Source organism: Heteronotia binoei, chromosome 2 (genome assembly GCF_032191835.1).
Source record: "Heteronotia binoei isolate CCM8104 ecotype False Entrance Well chromosome 2, APGP_CSIRO_Hbin_v1, whole genome shotgun sequence".
In the NCBI taxonomy this organism is placed as follows: Eukaryota; Metazoa; Chordata; class Lepidosauria; order Squamata; family Gekkonidae; genus Heteronotia; species Heteronotia binoei.
In genome coordinates this window covers 72,798,062-72,821,567 of record NC_083224.1, presented here as the reverse complement: position 1 = coordinate 72,821,567, position 23,506 = coordinate 72,798,062, and the positions used below count along the sequence as shown (strand labels likewise).

General features: G+C 44.2%; 1 protein-coding gene across 1 annotated transcript in view; it reads left to right on the top strand.

Moving 5' to 3' along the window:
• The window catches only part of LOC132567578 (zona pellucida sperm-binding protein 3 receptor-like), an 83,192-nt gene extending 61,108 nt beyond the window's left edge, over positions 1-22,084 (top strand). The window contains exons 3-5 of the mRNA XM_060233255.1: positions 406-435; positions 18,952-19,140; positions 21,990-22,084. Of these exons, the coding sequence (XP_060089238.1) occupies positions 406-435; positions 18,952-19,140; positions 21,990-22,024 (254 nt within the window). The 3' untranslated portion in view covers positions 22,025-22,084. The remainder of the gene's footprint in view (positions 1-405; positions 436-18,951; positions 19,141-21,989) is intronic.
• Positions 22,085-23,506: the final 1,422 nt, after the last annotated feature.

Sequence of the window (23,506 nt, the reverse complement as noted above, 5' to 3'; positions counted from 1 at the left end):
CTGCATATCAAATGCTTGTTCAACTCATTGGTTCCCACACCCACTATTGTTTTGCATCCTAGGGTTTTATTCTGTTCCTACAGGCTCTTGATTTGAGCCTACATATTCTGTAAAGACAGAGTTCTTCACTTGGATCCATCCTTTCGGCCTTGGGCAAACTCGTTTTCAATTGTCAGGAATTAGGTTTGCTTAACTGCTGACCAAATCTTCTCCATCTAAAGGGGAAAAAGACACAGTTTTCTGGACAGCCCTTAGAACATAAATTTGTGATTCCCAGGAGTTTAGAAAATATGTTCATTTGAGTCATTTGAAAGCAAATTCATGGAGGGTAAATTCATAATAATTATTAGTAATTAGGGCTAAGTGAAGTATTTGTGTTTATAAATATACCTCTTAATTTTTCAGAGGAAGAAATACGCCCTGTTGCTTTCAAAGGTACTTAGTTGACTACTGTTGACCTAGGGGGATTGCTGGTGTCATTCAGCCCATTATATTTTGATGTTCTAAAAATAATGATATGAATTGGACATTAGGAAGGCCATTAGAATTGACATCTATAAATCCTGAGAATCCGTTAATGTTTTACAACCCCAGTTCCCAGATACATATATATCTGCTATCATTAGACAGGTATCAGAATATTTTTCTCCTGCATAGCATTCAGGGAACTATACTTCCAATGATTCATTTTCCCTTGAATCATTGCTCACATGGTTCACTGGGACCCACAAATATTGCTCTCAAAAATGTCCTAAGATATATATATGATAGCCACCTGGTTGCTTCCCCTACCTGTATTAGGCCCTACAGCTGTACTGGGAACCTCCTTTAATAGGGTTATTCTTAAATGCTTTTATGCTGCCTTACTACCTGATCAGGATCCCCAAGGCAGCACACAAAAAGTTAAAGTATTCAAACAATATTGGCTTTTCTCCATTTTCCCTCACCGAGGTGTACTAAGTGCTCTTCTACTCAGTAATAAATGGAAAGATAGAAAAGAACATATGTCCAGTAGCGCCTTAAACAGTAGCGACTAACAACAATTGTTGCAGGGTATGATAAATTAACATGAAGATAAATTACCATGAAGCTCAATTATGATCACTGAGCAACATGTAGATCATGTGTTCTTATTGTTCTGCCTCTGGATTTTGTTCTAGTTGTGGCATTCTTTGCAGTGTTGGATCTTCTTTGTGGTCTCTATGCTTCACACCCATGGGGATAAGGTGCCTGTGCTGATCCCGATCAGTACCTGAAAAGACTGGGGTTTTCGTGCCATGCACCCAGTGGGCATACACAGTACCTCACTGCACATGCTCACTGGGCAGGGCATGGACATCCCACCAGTTCTCTTCTGACCGCCACGCCAAACAGTTTGTTCTCCTGCAGCTCTGGTCGATACTTACCTTAATAGTTTCTCCAGTCTTTCCCCCTTTCATTCTCAACTTCGCATCTTCCTTTTCTTTCAGTCCTAACGTTAATTTTTTTTTTAAAGTAGAGTTAGAGACTTCATAAGAACATAAGGGAAGCCATGTTGGATCAGGCCAACGGCCCATCCAGTCCAACACTCTGTGTCACACAGTGGCAAGAATTTTTATATATACACACTGTGGCTAATAGCCACTGATGGACCTGTGCTCCATAGTTTTATCTAAACCCCTCTTGAAGGTGGCTATGCTTGTGGCCGCCACCACCTCCTGTGGCAGTGAATTCCACATGTTAATCACCCTTTGGGTGAAGAAGTACTTCCTTTTATCCGTTTTAACCTGTCTGCTCAGCAATTTCATTGAATGCCCACGAGTTCTCGTATTGTGAGAAAGGGAGAAAAGTACCTCTTTCTCTACTTTCTCCATCATGCATTATCTTGTAAACCTCTATCATGTCACCCCGCAGTCGACGTTTCTCCAAGCTAAAGAGTCCCAAGCGTTTCAACCTTTCTTCATAGGGAAAGTGCTCCAGCCCTTTAATCATCCTAGTTGCCCTTCTCTGGACTTTCTCCAATGCTATAATATCCTTTTTGAGGTGCGGCGACCAGAACTGCACACAGTACTCCAAATGAGACCGCTCCATCGATTTATACAGGGGCATTATGATACTGGCTGATTTGTTTTCAATTCCCTTCCTAATAATTCCCAGCATGGCGTTGGCCTTTTTTATTGCAAACGCACACTGTCTTGACATTTTCAGTGAGTTATCTACCACGACCCCAAGATCTCTCTCTTGGTCAGTCTCTGCCAGTTCACACCCCATCAACTTGTATTTGTAGCTGGGATTCTTGGCCCCAATGTGCATTACTTTGCACTTGGCCACACTGAACCGCATCTGCCACGTTGACGCCCACTCACCCAGCCTCAACAGATCCCTTTGGAGTTCCTCACAATCCTCTCTGGTTCTCACCACCCTGAACAATTTAGTGTCATCCGCAAACTTGGCCACTTCACTGCTCCCAACTCTAAATCATTTACGAACAAGTTAAAGAGCATGGGACCCAGTACCGAGCCCTGCGGCACCCCACTGCTTACCGTCCTCCCCTGCGAAGACTGCCCATTTATACTCACTCTCTGCTTCCTATTACTCAGCCAGTTTTTGATCCAGAAGAGGACCTGTCCTTTTACTCCATGACTCTCAAGCTTTCTAAGGAGCCTTTGATGAGGAACTTTATCAAAAGCTTTCTGGAAGTCAAGGTAAACAACATCTATCGGGTCTCCTTTGTCCACATGTTTGTTCACCCCCTCAAAGAAATGTAACAGGTTAGTGAGGCAAGATCTTCCCTTGCAGAACCCATGCTGAGTCTTCCTCAATAACCCGTGTTCATCAATGTGCCTACTCATTCTGTCCTTGATAATGGTTTCTACCAACTTTCCCGGTATCGAAGTCAGACTGACTGGCCTGTAATTTCCCGGATCTCCTCTGGAACCCTTTTTAAAGATGGGGGTGACATTTGCTATCTTCCAGTCCTCAGGAACGGAGGCAGATTTCAATGAAAGATTACAGATTTTTGTTAGAAGATCCACAAGTTCAACTTTGAGTTCTTTCAGAACTCTCGGATGTATGCCATCCGGACCCGGTGACGTATTAGTTTTTAATTTGTCTATCAGTTGTAGGACCTCCTCTTTTGTCACCTCAATCTGACTCAGGTCTTTCAACACCCCTTCCAAAATTAGTGGTTCTGGGGCAGGCAAAAAGTTCTCGTCTTCCACAGTGAAGACGGAGGCAAAAAAATCATTTAGCTTCTCAGCCATTTCCCTATCCTCCTTCAGTAATCCTTTTACCCCATGGTCATCCAAGGGCCCCACTGCCTCCTTGGCTGGTTTCCTACTTGTAATATATTTGAAGAAATTTTTATTGTTGGTCTTTATGTTTTTTTGCAATATGCCCCTCATAGTCCCTTTTTGCCTGCCTGATCACAGTTTTGCATTTGATTTGCCACAGCCTGTGTTCTCTTTTACTAATTTCACTTGGACTGGTTTTCCACCACTTAAAGGAGTCCTTCTTACCTTTTACAGCTTCCATTACTTTGTTTGTTAACCATGCAGGCCTTTTCTTATGCCTGTTTGTGCCTTTCCTAACTTGTGGTATATATTTTATCTGAGCTTCTAGGATTATAGTTTTAAATAGTATCCAAGCTTCCCCAAGTGTTTTGACCGTATGTACCTTTCCTTTCACTTTCCTTCTCACATGCCGCCTCATCTCAGTGTATTTACCCCTTTTAAAGTTAAACGTGGTTGTGGTGGTCTTTTTGGACAACTCCCTATTTATACAAACGGTGAAATTAATAACATTATGGTCACTGCTCCCAAGTGGCGCAATCACTTTTACATCTCTCACCAAGTCTTGGGCATTACTTAGGACCAAATCCAGGATAGCCCCACCCCTGGTAGGTTCTGAGACCATCTGCTCCATAGCACTTCATTTCAGCCCTCCAGGATCCCCTCCGGCCTTACCTTCTATAGTTTCCAACAGCCTATGGAAAAGTGCTGGGGGTTCTTTAAACACTGTGCGGGTTGTGGCAGTAAGATTGCTCCCCCTGACAGCCATTTGCTCTGCTTGCTGTGCCTTGGAGAGAGCCACTGGGTCGATTCGTGTCCTGACTGTGCCAGGTTTTCCAAACAGACGAGGAAAAACCAAGCAGCCCGTCTATCAGCCGCATTACTAGAATCGGCCCTTGCACCAAGTAAGATGTCTTCAACTCCTTTGGCATTGGCCAATATGTTGACCATGCCATCGACTTCGGCATCAATGGCGACCCCTGCAGCTGAAGTCGGCTCCCAAAGCCAGCTGCCCTCAGATACCATTTGCACCCCCAAACGTGCGGGCTCGGTTTCATACTTGGAGTCCTCAACACCTGCAAAAAAAGGCAGGGAGAATATGGAGTCCAAAGCTGGTAAGGCGAAGGAACACAAGAAGGACAAGGAGAAGCACAGGAAGCGCAACTGCACCAGTCGCTCTCGCAGAAACAGCGACAGAGATTCCCCCTTTGGACTGGACACTTTGCAGCCTTCGATGCCAAGGAAACCACTATTGATTGCGAGACAGACCAACAATTGACCTTTCATCGACTACCTCTGCCCCCAACATGGGATCAGTCCTAGTGGTCCTATTTGTATAGAGGTTACGCTTTTCACTCTCCTTAACCCTGGTATTTCCCACGTGACCTGCCTGATTGGGATCAGTGCTCAGAAGCATATACATCATGCGTGTCTTACCAGTCCCCGAATTGTCACACAGCATCAGCGATGGTTTCCGTTCCTCCGCCTCCCCCTGATCATCGGAAAAAGGAGAAGCCTTGTGAGCCCAAACCAGCCAAGTCTTCTCCCACCACACCCACCTATGGAAGCACCATCAACTCTTCATCTGTCGGATCACTCTGATGTTGGAGAGGCATCCTAGACTTCTGACTCCAGTTCCAAAGACAAACGTTCAACCAACAAGGCATCTGCTGAGCCCTCTCCCAACCCTAAGATCACTGAGGGTCTTCCAATATCCCGCTCTGAAAACCTGAAATCATACGGGGAACTTATAAAACATATGGCTCAGACCCTTTCCCTACCCATTGTTCAACCCCTATTGATGATACGGTCTTTGATATCATGCAGCATGATACCTCAACTGCCATGGTTCTTCCAGTTACTAAAGTGATCCTACAAGCCATCAAAGAACCTTGAGCAAAACAGGTGTCTACTCCTGTTTCATCTTGCAGACTTGACCACATGTATTAAGCCCAGGAAACGGGGGCCGAGTTTCTCTTCACTGACCCTCGCCCCAATTCAGTAGTGGTTCTGTCCTCCTCAAAGACCAGGAAGGTTCACTCTACCTCTTCGGACAAAAAAGGTAGGAAGATTGATAATGCGGGCAGGAAATTCTACTCTGCTGGAGCATTAGGAATCAAGATCTCTAATAATTCAGCTTGCATGGCACAATATCACTACTCCCTCTGGGAACAACTTTCAGAGTTCATTGCAGCTCTACCTGATGATAAGCGTGCCCCAGCAAAAAAGCTCCAGGAGACTCCTACAATCACAGAGAGAGGGCATGACCCTATAGATTCAACACCTTACCAAGGTGGGCCTGAAAATAAATGCCAAAAAGTCCCACCTAACTCTTGCAACAAGGGCACAGTTAATCAGTTCTGTGTTAGATACCGGACTCCACCTAGCCTTCCTTTCACAGCAACGAGCAGATGACATAGTGACTCTCATCAGACTCCTACAGCCACAGAGAGAGGGCATGACCCTACAGATTCAACGCCTTCTAGGGGTTATGGCAGTAACAACTGGTGTACTTCTTTTTGCCAGGTTACACATGCGGACCCTACAGCTGTGGTTTCTGAGGCATTTCTGTCATACCACCGACCCTCTCAAGAGGCTGCAAATCTCCCCTGTAGTCCTTCATGAGAACATAAGAGAAGCCATGTTGGATCAGGCCAATGGCCTGTCCAGTCCAACACTCTGTGTCACACAGTGGCCAAAAAAACCAAGTGCCATCAGGAGGTTCACCAGTGGGACCAGGACACTAGAAGCCCTCCCACTGTGCCTCCCCCAAGAACCAAGAATACAGAGCATCACTGCCCCAGACAGAGAGTTCCAACGATAAGCTGTGGCTAATAGCCGCTGATGGACTTCTGCTCCATATGTTTATCCAATCCACACTTGAAGTTGGCTATGCTTGTAGCCGCTGCCACCTCCTGTGGCAGTGAATTCCACATGTTATTCACCCTTTGGGTGAAGGAGTACTTCCTTTTATCCGTTCTAACCCGACTGCGCAGCAATTTCATTGAGTGCCCACGAGTTCTTGTATTGTGAGAAAGGGAGAAAAGTACTTCTCTACTTTCTCCATCCCATGTATAATCTTGTAAAGCTCTATCATGTCACCCCGCAGTCGATGTTTCTCCAAGCTAAAGAGCCCCAAGCGTTTTAACCTTTCTTCATAGGGAAAGTGTTCCAAACCTTTATTCATTCTAGTTGCCCTTTTCTGGACTTTTTACAATGCTATAATATCCTTTTTGAGGTGCGGTGACCAGAATTCTACACAGTATTCCAAATGAGACTGCACCATCTATTTATACAGGGGCATTATGAGACTGGCTGATTTGTTTTCAATTCCCTTCCTAATAATTCCCAGCATGGCGTTGGTCTTTTTTATTGCAATTGCACACTGTCTTGACATTTTCAGTGAGTTATCTACCACGACCCCAAGATCTCTCTCTTGGTCAGTCTCTGTCAGTTCACACTCCATCAACTTATATTTATACCTAGGATTTTTGGCCGCAATGTACATTACCGTGAAGTTGGCCACATTGAACCTCATTTGCCAAGTTGACGCCCACTCACCCAGTTTTGACAGATCCCTTTGGAGTGCCTCACAATCCTCTCTGGTTTTCACCATCTTGAACAATTTAGTGTCATCTGCAAACTTGGCCACTTCACTGCTTACTCCCAACTCCAAATCATTAATAATAATAATAATACTTTTTATTTGTATCCCGCCCTCCCCGCCAGGGCAGGCTCAGGGCGGCTCACAACATATGAATATAATATACAATAAAACCATACATATTAAATACAGTTACAATTATAAAATCAGCATTAAAACATTAGCAACTTACATTAAAATTAAAATTGTGGTGCTATAACTTAGGTCTTTAGTAAAATTCAGTGACTAAAATATGTCCAGCGAGACTTTCTTGACTCGGCATTAGGTGAAGGCTATTTTGAAGAGGTAGGTCTTACAGGCCCTGCAGAATTGGTCTAAACATCACAGGGCCCGTACTTCCTCCAGGAGTTGATTCCACAGCAGTGGGGCTGCAATGGAGAAGGCCCGATCCTGGGTGGTCTTCAATCTGGCCTCTCTTGGCCCAGGGATATTCAGCTGGTTCTTTTCAGCTGACCTCAGCACTCTCTGGGGTTCATATGGGGAGAGACGGTCCCTCAAGTCGGCAGGTCCTTGGCCATATAGGGCTTTAAAGGTGATTACCAGCACTTTGTAATGGACTCGGTACACCACTGGCAGCCAGTGCAGTCCGCGTAGACCCGGCTGTATGTGCTCCCATCTTGGGAGCCCTAACAGCAGCCTAGCCGCCACGTTCTGCACCAGCTGCAGCCGCCGAGTTCGGCACAAGGGCAGCCCCATGTAGAGGGCGTTACAGCAGTCCAGTCTTGAGGTGACCGTAGCGTGGATCACCATTGCTAGGTCCCGGCGCTCCAGGAAGGGGGCCAACTGCTTCGCCCGTCGAAGATGAAAGAACGCGGACTTGGCAGTGGCCGCTATCTGTGCCTCCATTGATAGTGAAGGCTCCAGAAGAACCCCCAAGCTCTTGACCCTGTGGGCCGCTTTCAGCAGCACACTGTCAAAAACCGGAAGGGGGATTTCCCTTCCCGGGGCACCGCGGCCCAAGCAAAGGACGTCTGTCTTCGTTGGATTCAACTTCAGCCCACTCAGCCTGAGCCAACCTGCCACGGCTTGCAATGCTAGGTCCAGGTTTTCTGGGACGCAGTCAGGTCGGCCATCCATTAGTAGATAGAGCTGGGTGTCATCTGCATATTGGTGGCACCCAAGCCCAAACCTCCGAGCAATCTGGGCAAGGGGGCGCATGTAGATGTTAACATCGGAGAGAGAACTGCACCTTGTGGCACACCACACACTAGTGGGTGCCTCCGGGACAGCTCTCCCCCAATTGCCACCCTTTGTCCCCGTCCATCAAGGAAGGAAGAAAGCCACTGTAAGGCCGACCCCCTAATCCCTGTGTCGGCGAGCCGGCAGGCCAGTAACCGATGGTCGACCGTGTCGAACGCAGCCGACAGATCTAACAGCATCAGTACCGCCACGCCGCCTCGATCCAGATGCCGCTGAAGGTCATCCACCAAGGCGACCAGCACTGTCTCCGTCCCATGGCCCGGACGAAAGCCGGACTGGTGGGAGTCTAAGGCGGAAGTGTCATCCAAAAAACTCTGTAACTATAGCGCCACTGCCCTCTCAATAACTTTACCTAATGAACAAGTTAAAAATCAACAGACTCAGTACTGAGCCCTGCAGCACCCCACTGTTTACCATCCTCCACTGCGAAAATTGCCCATATATACTCACTCTCTGTTTCCTATTAATTAGCTAGTTTTTGATCCACAAGAGGACTTGTCCTTTTACCCCATGGCTCTTGAGCTTACTAAGGAGCCTTTGATGAGGAACTTTATCAGAAGCTTTCTGAAGTCAAGGTAAACAACATCTATTGGGTCCCCTTTGTCCATATGTTTGTTCACCTCCTCAAAGAATCATAGAGTTGAAAGGGATCTCCAGGGTCATCTAGTCGAACCCCCAAGAACTCTTAACAGGTTAGTGGGACAACATCTTCCCTTACAGAACCCATGCTGAGTCTTCCTCAACTTGTTCATCAATGTGCCTACTAATTCTCTCTTTGATAATGGTTTCCACCAATGTTCCCGGTATTGAAGTCAGACTGACTGGTTGTAATTTCCCAGATCTCCTCTGGAACCCTTTTTAAAGTTGGGGGTGACATTTGCTACCTTCCAGTCCTCTGGAACGGAGGCAGATTTCAATGAAAGATTGCATATTTTTGTAATATTCACAATTTCACCTTTGAGTTCTTTCAGAACTCTTCAGAACTCCAGGCCTGGTGACTTATTAGTTTTTAAATTGTCTATCAGTTGTAGGACTTCCTCTCTCGTCACCTCAATCTGACTCAGGTCTTTCAACACCCCTCACAAAATCGGCAGTTCTAGAGTGAGCAAACAATTCTTATCTTCCACAGTAAAAATGGAGGCAAAAAATGCATTCAGCTTCTCAGCCATTTCCCTATCCTCCTTCAGTAATCCTTTGCCCCTTGATCATCCAAGGGCCCCACTGCCTCCCTGGCTGGTTTCCTGCTTCTAATATATTTGAAGAAATTTTTATTGTTGGTCTTTATGTTTTTTTGCAATATGCTTCTCATAGTCCCTTTTTGCCTGCCTGATCACAGACTTGCATGTTATTTGCCACAGCCTGTGTTCACTTTTATTAACATCACTTGCACTAGCTTTCCACCGCTTAAAAGGACTCCTTCTTACCTTTTACAGCTTCTATTACTTTGTTTGTTAACCATGCAGGCTTTTTAAAATACCTATTTGTTCCTTTCCTGACTTGTATATATTTTATCTGAGCTTCTAGGATTGTAGTTTTAAATAGTCTCCAAGCTTCCCCAAGGGTTTTGACCTTATTTACCTTTTCTTTCAGTTTCCTCTCTGGACTGGTGAAAACAAGAAGCCAACCTCCTTCAGGGAGTTCTCTTCCATCTCCCTACCCCATCAGTAACCATCACAACAGATAAATCGCTATGGGGATGGAGTGTGCACATGAATGGCCTCTTTCTTTTGGGCACCACCACATCAACTTTCTAGCGTTGTTAGCGATTCAATATGCCCTCAGATCCTTCTGTTTTCTTATTGCAAACCAGACTATTGCAGTTCTAACAGACAACACCACAGTCCTCAGTTATGTCAACAGGCAAGGAGGGACTGGGTCAAGAAAGCTGTGCGCTCTGGTCATGGACATATGGAGAGAATGCATTACCCTTTTCTTCTTTATAACAGCGACACACCTTCCAGGATACCTCAGTATGTAGGCGGACTCTCTCAGCAGAGGGGCTGCTCAGATGCGTGAGTGGGAGATGAGCTGGACTTACCTATCACCAGTTTTCCAGTGTTGGGGTCAACCACAGGTGGATGTGTTCATGATGTCTCAGAATTGGAAGTGTCCCATTTTTTTGTTCCAGGGGTGGGAAGATGGCCACCTGTTTCCCTGGAGTGGCCACTTCCTTTACCTTTTCCCACCACTCCCTCTTTTGACCAAAGTAGTCAACAAATTACTGAGGGGCTACCCAGACTGCATTCTGATAACCCCATGGTGGTTACATCAGAGTTGGTTCCCCATCGTTCTCAGCCTGGCCAATGGAGCGTTTCATTATTTCCACCCAAAACCCAATCTCCTGTCCGCTCGGGGGATAACTCCTACACCACAGTATGCCTCACCTCAAACTAACAGCATGGAAGATCACACCCTTGTCTACTCAGCCAGAGTCCAGCTTGGCTTTCTGAATAGTTGCAGACAGTCTACTGGCAGATCCTATGAGTATAAATGAGCCATGTTTGTGGACTTTTCAGGAAAGTGTCATACCTTCCCTTCCAAGACAGAGGTGCCTGTGATTTTCGATTTTCTGCTGTCCTTGGTGAACTCTGGAGTAAATCACTTCTCTGTTCGGGTGTATCTCACAGCTATTTTTGCCTATCATGAACCCATAGATGAGCATTCGGTGTTTCTTCATGCACAGACAAAGCCGTTCCTAAAGGGCTTGCTTTGCCTTCACCCACCCACCAGAAAGCTCACTGACCCCTAGGATCTTTCACTGGTGCTAGACAAGCTCACGGGTTGCCCCTTTGAGCCAATGGCTACTTGCCCATTGAAACTACTTTAGTGGAAAACAGCCTTCCTAGTTGCAATTACCTCGGCTGAAAGGATGGGGGAGCTCATAGCACTACGTTGTGACCCACTCTGTGCATTCACACCACCTGCCATCCTTTCCCTCTTTTGTCGGTCTTCCTGATTGGTTGTATCATGACAGCAGTCAGTAGGAACCAGCTGGATGTCTGTGCCCTGCCCAGTAAGCATGTGCAGTGGGCCTCTGCACATGCTCACTGGGTGCGAGGCGTGAAAATCCCAGGCTTTTCAGGTACCGATCAGGATTGGCACAGGCACCTTAACCCCATGGATGTGAATGCACAGATGACCATTTGAAGATTATCAGTTACAAGTAAGCAGCCTGTTTATCTTCTTCGTAGTCTCTGTGCGACTTACACATTGGGTACTGCGCCTGAGCTGTGCCCTTCTTTGGGAAAGTTCCAAAGCTAAAGAAACTTTGTGGCAGGCTTTACCTCAGCGCGGATAACAATAGTGCAGTGAGCATGCTCCTCACTGCGGTAAAGCCATGCCCACCTCAGTTCCTTCCTTACCACCTGTCGGCTGGTTGGAAAAATCTCTTCTTCAATCTTTCACCCTTTATTCGTGTTGACTAACATGGATTTCACTTGATTTCCTGAAAAATAAATAAGTGAAAATACATAAGTTAAATAATATAACCTCATCACGTTTGTTGTTTTCTCCACAGTCCCTCCTCCCCTTTCCCTACCCCTTCGGAATACACACTGAGGGGTAGCGTATGGGAAAAACACCGTTTTTTAAGCGCTGCTTGTCTTGCAACACTAAGATCCCCCCAACTGACGGGCACAGTAATTGTCTCCTTTGTCTGGGGGAACACCATAGAGTGGACGCCTGAACTCATTGTGTGCAGTTTGGACACCAGGCTAAGAAAAATAAAGCAGCTGGACCCTGAACTTACCTCATTGAGACCGCACTGAAACCTGCTATGCACCATTCTGAAGGTCCACAGTTCTTGCCATCTCCTCCACCTGACATGCGGGGAGATTCAAATAAGCAAAAAACGTATCAACTTGAGCCATAACTCTCAGGAGGTAGGTAAATAAGGAGAGAGGTCACTCATAGACTGTAGAAAATACACAGCCACACGGTTATAGTGACCAAATAACGAAATGATATCAAAATATAACAAGGAACAAAAATTAGAAGTCCCGATGTGCAGGGGGTCGACTTGAAATCCTGCTTCATTCACACGTCATGAAAAGGGTGCTCCATACAAGTTAATTTTAAAAGTCCAGTTCAGACCAAAATCAATATAGGTATTCACACAATGTTCAGTGACTGCAAAATAATGAGGCACTACACTCAATAAGGTTCAATGGCCATTGAGCCTTATTGAGCCTAATTTTTCATAGGGACACAAAGCGTTTCCAAAACAACTTCAGAGACAGGCACTACACTCAATAAGTCTCAATGGCCTTGAGTGCCTGTCTTTGAAGTTGTTTTGGAAACAGTTTGTGTCCCTATGAAAAATTCATTATTTTGCAGTCACTTAAGTCGACCCCCTGCACATTGGGACTCCTAATTTTTGTTCCTTGTTATATTTTGATAATATCGTTTCGTTATTTGGTCACTATAACAGTGTGGTTGTGTATTTTCTACATGCGGGGAGATTTGGCTGCCTCGACCTCGTCTGGGATCCAAGGGTCCTCTTCCGAGGTTTTGAAACATAAGGCTATGACACTGAAGCCTTTGAAGATAAAGAGGCACTTGTCTTCAAAATAGACTCTGACAAGACCAAAAAAGATGAAACATAAGATGACAGGCTCTGTAGCCTCGACACCCGCCCTCCACAAAATCCAGCCTATTATTCTGACGGGTATTAACTCAGCGACACCCTCAGTTCAATCGACACCAACACAAACTCCTGTTCCTCCACTGGTCGATCAGGAAAATGCTGACAGCATCGGCAAAGCAAATGGCTCATTGAACCCGAAGGATCTTCCCCCTCAACCTTCGATGTAAGATGAAGTCTCCACAGGGGAACAACCTTCGGAGCCGAGACAAGCTCCACGTTCCCCACTTCACCCACTGAATCCAAGGGAGGAGTCTCCACCCCCCTCCCCACGATCGTATGATGATGCAGGCTCAGATTATGACAGGGAACCTCCATGGCGAACTCCACCTTGCTACAGACCATTGTATTGGAGATTTCCACCTAGGGAACCTTGTTACTACAATGATACCTGCTATGAAGAGTTTCATCATCCTTGCTCCTGCTGCCGTCCAGAGCAGTATTATGTCCATTCACATTATGATGCACCATTACCAACAATCTCCTCGCCATTACTGGTACTAGGAACAATCTAGATCACCACGCTGGGAAAGAATTCATCATAAGCCACAATCGATGCCTGATTCTGATGCACAACAAGACACCGCCCTGAAGAAACCCACGGCACCGATTAAACTTATTAGCCCAACAGATGATGCTGGTTCTTCTGATATGCTGGAGCCAAATTCTGATGCCCCCTCCAATCAAGTGAAGATGGCTCTGATGTTGAGGGGGAGGACTCTCCAGAGGTCCCTGCTCCTGAGCAACCACAGGACTCACAGGCCCCTGACCACTTAGGCTCCCCCTCAGAGGGAACAAGGATATTTCTGGATCTTCTATAGAAGATGTCTTCTACTTTAAGAATCCAGATGACACCTGATGTACCTCCCATTTCTGATTTAGTGCATGACATTCTTCGCACAGATATGCTGGCGACCCCTGTCCTTCCTGTGCTTGCAGTTCAGACTGAAACCCTGAAGGAAGCCTGGAATAAGCCAAATTCTACCCCACCGGTGCCTAAACGGTATGAATCAACATATAAGATCCATCTGGGGGAAGCAAAATTTTTACAGAATCCACCTGAACCGAACTTGGTGGTGGTACATTCCTCATGTAAAATGAAGCAATCAAGATCTACTATACCTCTTGATAGAGGTGGACTTAAGGTTGATACTCTGGCAAAAAAAGTTTACTCTTACCCGTATGCAAACATACTTGTCATACCTCTCATTTTGCAGCCTACAACCATGTTCTGTTAAAGAACTTGACGGTTTTGATGTCTAAGCTTCCATCTGACTCCCAAACTCAGGCACTGGACATTACTCAAAGCCTCACTAAGGTATGCAAGCAGCAAATTTCAGCAGTGAAGCACACTGTTTCATGTTTTTCAAGGATTTTGGCATCTACAGTAGCTCTTAGATGACACGCTTGGCTATGCCCAACATCCTTGCAACCAGATGTTAAAAATAAAATTGAAGATTTACCCTGTAACGGTAAATCCACCAGTGATGCCCTAAAGTCAGTGGATGAGGGCTGTAAGACAGCCAAAAACCTGTGAATGTCTCACCCTTCTTCACAGTGATTTTTTTGCACAAAGCAGTGGAAACTGCCTTACTACAGACGTCAACAATCTTCTCAGGCTCAAGAGGGTTGGAAGAGACAGCAACAGCCCCATAAACAATCTTACCAATCTAGATCGAAGTCATCAGTCCCTAAAAAGACCACTCAACAGTTGAAATCTTCTTTTGATACACACCCGCCCCAGCCACAAGGAAGCTGACACGCACACCCTATATATGGGCACCAGGCTGCTTCCTTTCATAAGTGCATGGGAACATATCACTTCAGATCCATAGACCCTCACCATAGTACGTTTAGGGTATGCCATGGAATTTCAGTCCAGACCAGATACCCCACATTTTGTCACCACGCCACCACCCACCATACTACAACAAGAAATTCAAGAACTCTTGCGGAAGGACGCTATAGAGCCTGTCCTGAAAAGCCAGTTAAAACAGGGAATGTACGGGAGATATTTCCTTGTTCCCAAATCCAATGGCTCCAATAGGCCGATCCTGGACCTCGAGAACTTGAACTTCTATATCAAAGTCCCAAATTTCTGGATGGTCACTTTACAAACCATATTACCTCTCATCCCCGCAACATCTTGGATGGTGTCAATCGATTTGAAGGATGCCTATTTTCACATAATGATATGTCCCCAGCACTGCCGGTTTCTCTGATTTTCCGTTGGACACCTCCACTACCAATACAAGGTGCTGCCCTTTGGCACTGCGACTGCACCACAAATCTTCACGAAATGTATGGGAGCAGTAGTGACTTACCTCAGAACAAAAAATGTTGCAGTTTTTCCGTATATAGATGATTGGCTTCTTGTGGCCCCCTCAGTCACAAAGTTGAACAACAACTTAGAAATGTTTTTGAACTTACTGAACAACTTAGGACTGCAGGTCAACCAGCAGAAATCGCACTACGCTATATAGGTGCAATTCTGGACACCAGAGGACAGATGACGTTCTTACCAGCGGACAGAGCTGACACTATTGAGACATTAATACAGTCTTTCCGAATAAATCCAATACAGACTGCCAGAGCCATTCAAAGACTTCAATCGAGCCATCATTTCATTTATATCCCGCCCTCCCCGCCGAAGCAGGCTCAGGGTGGCTAACAACATCAAATCAAATACAGTAAACTATACAATAAATATTTAAAAGCAATAGCTAGTTTAACAGTTTAATTAAAATTCTAAAATTAATAAAATTAACATTCTGGTGCTATTTCAACAGATGGTGAAAGTCACTTAGGCAAATCCCTCTATCTTTTTAATCGGTGAAGGCCATCCCAAAGAGGATGGTCTTGCAGGCCCTGCAAAACTGTTCAAAGTCCCGCAGGGCCCACACTTCTTCCGGGAGCTGGTTCCATAGGTGTGGAGCTACAATAGAGATGGCCCGCATGCAAGTGTCTTCTAGGTCTTATGGCGGCCACGATCTTTGTAGTGCCTTTCACCAGACTTCGAATGCATCCTCTTCAACTCTGGTTCCTCCAAGCTTTCCAGATGGGAGTGGATCCTCAATGCAAATGGATCAAGATACCCTCAGCAATCTTGTCCTCCCTTCACTGGTTCCAGGGAAAATCTTCTCCATGGCTTGCCATTTCGCAAAGGCAATCCATACCTTACCATATATTCCAACGCATCATTCCAGGGTTGGGGAGCCCACTATTGCCCTCACAGTGTCCAAGGATGAAGGACCCATTCCCAGCGACTACTTTATATCAACATTCTAGAACTCCTAGCCGTACATCTCGCACTACAATCCTTTGCCAGGTTGGCTCGAGAGAAGCTGGTCCAAATCGCTACAGACAACATCACAGTTGTCTTTTATGTGAACAAACAGGGAGGGACTGCCTCTTGCTCCCTCTGTTGCCTGGCTTGTCTTTTATGGGACTGGTACATCTCCAACAAAATACGATTGCAGACCATTCATGTACCTGGAGTTCTGAATGCTTGAGCGGATATCCTGAGCAGAGAGTGGTCCATAAATTCAAAGTACCTAGTCCCGGTGTTCAAAACTTTCGGCATGCCATCGATGTGTTTGCTACAAACATCAGCACCAAGTGTACCCTGTATCACAGCAGGATAGACACTTTGCCAGGTTCCTAGGGAGATGCCTTTCTGAGCCCATGGAGAGGACATCTTCACTATATGTTCCCCCCTCTACCTCTGATCCCTCGAATACTGAAGAAAATACAGCATCATGAGACATCACGTATCCTGTTAGCCCTTTGGTGGTCACGTCAACCTTGGTTCCAGATGCTTCTTCACCTCAGTAGGGGGAACTACATACATCTTCCATGCTCACCGGATCTCCTATCTCAACAAGAGGGTCAGCTGCTGCACCCTGACCCTACGTTCTACAAGCTCACAGCGTGGAGGATCTCACACTAAACTTTTCTGCACCTGTCTCTGAAATACTATCATATGCCTGGAGACCTTCAACTCATAAATTGTACCGCTTGAAATGGAGGCGATTTCAGTCATATGCCACAGAGCATGCACTCTCTCCGAAACACGTTCCTCACGGACATCCTTGCGTACGCAGTAGAACTTAATGGTTCCAGTTTGAGTTTTTCTTCTGTTAAAGTGCATTTAGCTGCTATTTCAGCTTACCATGTATTAATATTTCCACGGTTTTTTCACACCATCTTACTAAAGTCTTTTTGAAGGAGCTCCATAATCTCTCACCACCAAAAAGAAATGTAAACCCTCCTTGGAGTCTTTCGTTGGTCCTGTCCCATCTGATGTTGCCCTTATTTGAACAACTATCGACATGCCCCATACATTGGTTAATGTGGAAAACAGCTTTACTAGTAGCCTTAACTTCGGCTAGACATGCTAGTGAATTATGCGCATTAAGGGTTGACCTACCTTACACGGTTTTCAATGTTGACACGGTGATTCTCCATCCAGATTCAACCTTCCTCCCAAAGGCCATGTCCTCTTTCCACATGTCCCAACCCATTGTCCTGCCTTCCTTTTCCCCCTTTCCCAAGACTGAGGAACAAAGGGTTTTACATATACTAGATGTCCAAAGGGCTCTCGATGTGTATATTAATTGAACCAGGGAGTTTCAATTGGACCCCAGTCTATTCGTTTCCTACTCTGGCCCTACTTAAACCAATTTCTACCCAAAGGTTTTCAAAATGGGTGTCTCAAGTGATTGCCCTTTGTTACTAAATCGCACAATGTGAACTATCACACTTACCAAAGAGTCACTCTATTAGAGCGGTATCCACCTCCTCTGCTTTTTGGGAAGGTCTTTCCCCTGTGGATATATGTAAGGCTGCTACGTTGTCCACCCCATCCACTTTTTATCACGCATTATGCCCTAGACACTTGAGCTTGTAAAGATGTGGCTTTTGGTCGCGCAGTGTTGAGTTCTGTGCTCCATTAGTAATGTTATGTACGATAATTTCTGTCTTACTGTTTCCCTTCTTATGGAAGGAAGAACAGGCATTTAATATAACATAAAACAAGTTTATTGTTGCTGTTACACTTTTTGCTATTATTTTATTATAACTTACCATTGTACTTACCTGGTCTCCATGGTCTTGAGTTCTCCTCAGCCAGCACCCACCTTCCACATTATCTTAGCTCGCTAGTCACCCAGTGTGTGAGCTGCACAGAGACCACGAAGATAAACAGGTTGCTTACCTGTAACTTATGATCTTTGAGTGGTCATCTGTGCAATCATACCCACCCACACATCCTTCCCCACTGCTGGCCTTTTTCATTTTTCCCTATATTCCTCTCCTGGCATGGCTTAGCGGTGTAAGGAAGGAACTGAGATGGGCACGGCTTTACCTCAGTGAGGAGCATGCGCACTGTACTATAGTTATTCGCGCTGAGGTAAATCCCGCCATAAAGTTTCTTTAGCTTTGGAACTTTCCCGAAGAAGGGCACAGCTCAGGCACAGTATTCAGTGTGTGACTGCACAGATGACCACTCGAAGATCATAAGTTACAGGTAAGCAACTTGTTTTTCTCTTTGTTAGTTCAACTCATATCCTGAAACTGGAAGCCAAGGCAAATCATGCAGCACATGGGTGATACATTCACTGTGCTATGTTCCTGTCCACAGTCTTGATGCAACATTTTAAATCAACTGAAATTTGTGAGATGATTAAACCCAGTCCATGGAGATACATTATAGTAATCTAACCTTAAGCATGATTAATTGTGGCAACGTCATTCTTTTCCAAAAAGAGTTCTAAGTGGTGTACCAGCCAAAACAGAAGATGCTTTGAGCCTTGGAAACTACTTGGCTATCCAAATATAAAATAGATCAAAAAGTGTTCCAAATTTGTGTAATTATCCAGAACCAGCTGTATGCCAACAATGCCAACACTCTAGTTCCAAAACTTCCCTATCATCTCCATCTTGTTTGGATTAGGCTTCGGTTTGTTACTGAATCTGTTTCTTACCTGGCAAGATGATCAGTTTATCTGCTGTACCAATCTGACTGATGAAAAGAAAACAGAGATATGTACTGTTTTGGTTAATCCCCCTACTCTACTATTAATGTTGCCACTTTTATTTAGGGGAAATAGCTATATTTCTGTATGGATTTGAGAATTGCTTTCTATTATGTTTAATAGCTTTTTGTGTGTTTGCAGTAAGAACTTCACCAGACACTGTTAAACTGAAAATCGTTTACGGAAGAATAATTGGGAAGAAAAGATACTATGTTCCTGGTGATAATGTTACCATTCAGTGTTTTGCTGGCTTTGCACTGCGAGGGACACCTGCAATTCGATACATTGGTGGGAAGAAATGGGTACCTGAAGTTCCAACTTGTAATCTAAGTATGTGAAATGGTTGAAAATATGTATTAACCCATACACACTGCTTTCTTTGCGCAAGGAGAATTTGTGATTTATTGTCAATCCTACTTTCCCTCAAATAGGAGACTTATTAGATGTACTTATCTGCTTTAAATAACATGGTATAGGATTTATGGTAGTAATTTCTGATTCTTTTATATAGAAAGTACACAATTTGATTATTTGAACTAGGAAGGAAAAATCAGTTCTTGCAGCTCTTAGGAACATGTTGGAATCATCATCAGGGTGAATGTTAAATGTTTCAAATGTTAAAACATAGTGAACAGATCAAACTAGATATTGTATGTAACATTTTCAATATCAAAATTAGTAATTAAGGAAAGCTATGATCAAGAGGGGAGCAGCTGTTTAATTCTTTCTTTGGTTGCCACTATTCTACTCAAACTGATTTTGTACCCATTTGAGTAAAAATGTAGATGGGAGTGTGAATACTTGGTGGTGTGCATTTGGGATGAATTTTAAGTTTGCAAGTGACTATCAAGTGACTCCTTTGTTTCGTGAGCCTGCATTTGATTAATTTTTTAAAAATCTAGAGAATGCTCTAAGCATTGATTATAGTGTCTAGTTTGGCTTCAGGCATACAATTTGAAAATACATTAAGCCATCCCATATACATTCTCTTTGGAGTAATCTTCACACAGCTGTGTCAGACTTTTGAAAGTATAAAAACCAATCATATGCTGAGCTTTACAAAATCAGTTTGTAAAATAAAGTCTGTAATGCTAAATGATCAGGTTTAGCACAAATGCCCCACTATCTCCTTGTTTCAAGTCCTTAAGCTGGCTTTGTCTGCTGTATCCAGTGAGCAGCAGCTGCTCCAGGATGTACTGCTACTGGTATCTTGTATCTCAGGGGTGGCCAATGGTAGCTCTCCAGATGTTTTTTTGCCTACAACTCCCATCAGTCCCAGCCATTGGCCATGCTGGCTGGGGCTGATGGGAATTGTAGGCAAAAAACATCTGGAGAGCTACCGTTGGCCACCCCTGTTGTATCTCATCCTTTTAAGAGTACCTGTTTTCCTAGGGTATAGCAAATTAGACCAGCTGAAATTTGATTTTGCTGTTCATCTAGCCAACATTACCTTCAGTGTTAGGCATGCTTTATTGAATCATGTTAACCTAGTCAAGGGTTTAGAGACATAAAAGAGGAATGACAATAGGAAGGGAGGAAAGAGGAGGCACCCAATATTTGTAGGCTAGATTTTAGCCTACAGTTGCCAACTAGCCAACTACCAGAAGAAAAAATGTCCTGTCCTTCTAAAAGAGGCTTAATGGGATGAAATTTAGTTACTAGGTGATATTATTTACCTCTATCTCATGAAAAGTTTCAGTCTCTATTAAAGGGGCAGAACACATTGAGCTAACATAGTCCAGAAAGGGACAGATGAACTCATCTGAATCTGTCAAATCTAGTTTGGTTCTGAAACCACTGAAACATAAGATTTTAATATTCTTTATGCATAATGCTTAAACCTTTATGGTCAGAGACCTGCCTATCTACGGGACCGCCTTTCCCCATATATCCCCCAGAGAGCACTGCGATCAGGGACAAAAAATCTGCTGTCTGCCCCTGGCCCAAAAGAAGCCAGGCTATGTGCAACAAGATCTAGGGCCTTCTCGGTGGCAGCACCAGAACTCTGGAACACCCTCCCAGAAGCTATAAGGGCCCTGCGGGATCTGTCGGCGTTCCGCAGGGCCTGTAAGACCGAACTGTTTAGACAGGCATTTCTGGTTGACTGAAAATGAGCTGCCACCGGACATCCTACAGAAGCTGGTGGTCATAGTCAGAACCCAATACCGCCAGACTGGATCGAGATAGCGTAATAGTTTTAAACTGATAAATGTATTATGGTTTTATATGTTTTATGGAATGATTGTTTTTATGATACTGTAAGCCGCCCCGAGTCCGCTTGCGGAGAGGGCGGGATATAAATGCAAAGTAATAAATAAAATAAATTAATTAATTAAGCAGCATGCCAAACAGTACAGACTTTGTGTCTTGGAGATTTGAAGGAGAGCCAGTTTGGTATAGTGGTTAAGTGTGCAGACTCGAATGTGGGAGAACCAGGTTTGATTCCCCACTCCTCCACCTACACCTGCTGGTATGACCTTGGGTCAGTCATAACTCTCTCAGAGCTGTTCCTCTCAAGAGTAGTCCTCAGAGAGCTCTCTCAGCCCCACCAACCTCACAGGGTGTCGGTTGTGGGGAGGGGAGGGGAAGGGAAGGGAAAGAAGATTGTAAGCCACTCTGATTGAAGGGAGGGGTATAAATCAAATCTCCTCCTCCTCTTCTCTTCTTTTATGGATTCTTTTCAAAGATACCCCCCAACCCCACCCAGATTCAATGGACATGACTGTGAGTATATCTTTGGAGACCCTTGTGGGAAATTGTTTATAAAATTAGGTTTATGAAATTGGGTTTATGAAATTAGATTTACAGACTTTACTATTTTTTAAAAAATGATTTGTATTCCAACAAATATTATTAAAGTTTGGGAATACTGAACTATCAAACATTTTCATTTTATGTGATTTCAAATGGAACATGAAAGGAATTTTCACATTGAGGTAACATAGTCCAGAATTAGAATACTACTGAGTAAATTTTCTAATTTAAAAAAAAACTGTTAAAAATGTTTTTAAGTAAATAAAATGTGTCCACTTGTGCTTTGGAAACCAATTTAAATTGTAGAACTTCAGCTAATAATTTCCCTCTGATGAGGCTGCCTGTTTAAATGAGAAGTAGCTTATTTGATTAGTATGAAGTTTGTCATAAACATACTTATCAGAACTCTTTTCCCATTCTTGTAGGCTTCTTCTTGATACTACTTATACTTGGTATGTAATATCTTGAGATTGGAGAAACATGAAACTGCATTAATAAACTTCAGTATACAGTATCCATATTTTTAAAAGTTTCACCTGTTTTTTTTTTTTTGTTAAGCATAAGTAATAGCAGGAAACAGTTATCAGAGCTCTAATACTACACTTCTTTTCTTTTCTTCTGCTAAGCTTTGAACTGTATGCAAAAATCTCTGCCTTGGTTGTCAAACCTTTTCTCAGAATTTCTATTTTGGGGTCTAAAGGCTGTCGTTAATCACTTTATTCATTTGAAATGTAATGTTATTTGTCAATGAACACTTTGAGGTTCAGCTCCAAGCAATGATATCTGGAATTTGTCCAGATCTTTTATGGAATCGATGTAATTAAATTTACCTGGAGATTACCCTGATGATTGCCAAGATCTTTGCCATGGGGATAGAGGTGAGTCCAGTTGCTGTTGATAACAGTGCTGTGGTCAGACCATTTTGTCCTGAAGGCCTATTTGGGCACTCCCCCCCCCCCCCGCCACTTCATAGATGGCAAGCTGATTTATACTTACCCACAAAGATTTATGAATCCAATTGGGTTCCAGAATGCTCTATGAGATCTGATGCCCCCTGGCAATTTGTTGGATGTGCTGATAGATGATTGGCATAGCCATTTTTCTGAAGCCATCAATGAAATTGCTTCCCAGTCACAATACCCCTTTCACCCTCACTTCAAACTAGATTCTTGTTATTCTGTGGAGCTTTGGAGAGTGAAACAGGAGCTTAGAAGGTTAGAGCGAGTTTGGCGACGGACTTGTGATGAAGCTACAAGAGCATCTTATCAGTCATTTATGAATTCCTATGAGATGGCGGTGAAGTCTGCAAAGAAGGAATTTTATGCAACCTCCATTGCATCCACTAGCTCTCACCTGCCACAATTATTTAAGATAATTGGTCACTAACTTTCCTCTCTTGGGGATCCCAAAATGCTAGTAATCTGACAATTAGCTGTGAGGCTTTTGCATACTTTCAAACAGATAAAGTCTTGTTGCTCCACCAGAACCTGCCCACCAATATTGATACAGTAGGGGAAATGGAGGCCCCTTACCCGTATTTGGGTCTAGTATTGGACCAACTCAGCCAGTTCTTACAGGCCAGTGTTGACAGAAACCTGGATGATGTGAAGCCTACTGCATGCCTCTTGGACCCATGTCCATCATGGCTGGTAAAAGCCAGTGGTGATGGAATATGGGCTCCCTTGGTGGATATTGTAAATCTATCCCTGATTTCAGGGTCTACCTGGGGAGATTAAAAGAAGTGGTAGCGAGACCACTCTTAAAGAAACAATCTTTGGATTCTACTGATCCAGCCAACTACTGCTTGGTACTGAACTTATTGTTCCTGGTCAAAGTAGTTGAGAAAGTGGCAGCAGAACTGCTCCAGGTTTTCCTTGGTGACACTTCAGCCCTGGACCCCTTCCAATCCGGCTTCCAAACCCAGCCATGGGATGGAGACGGT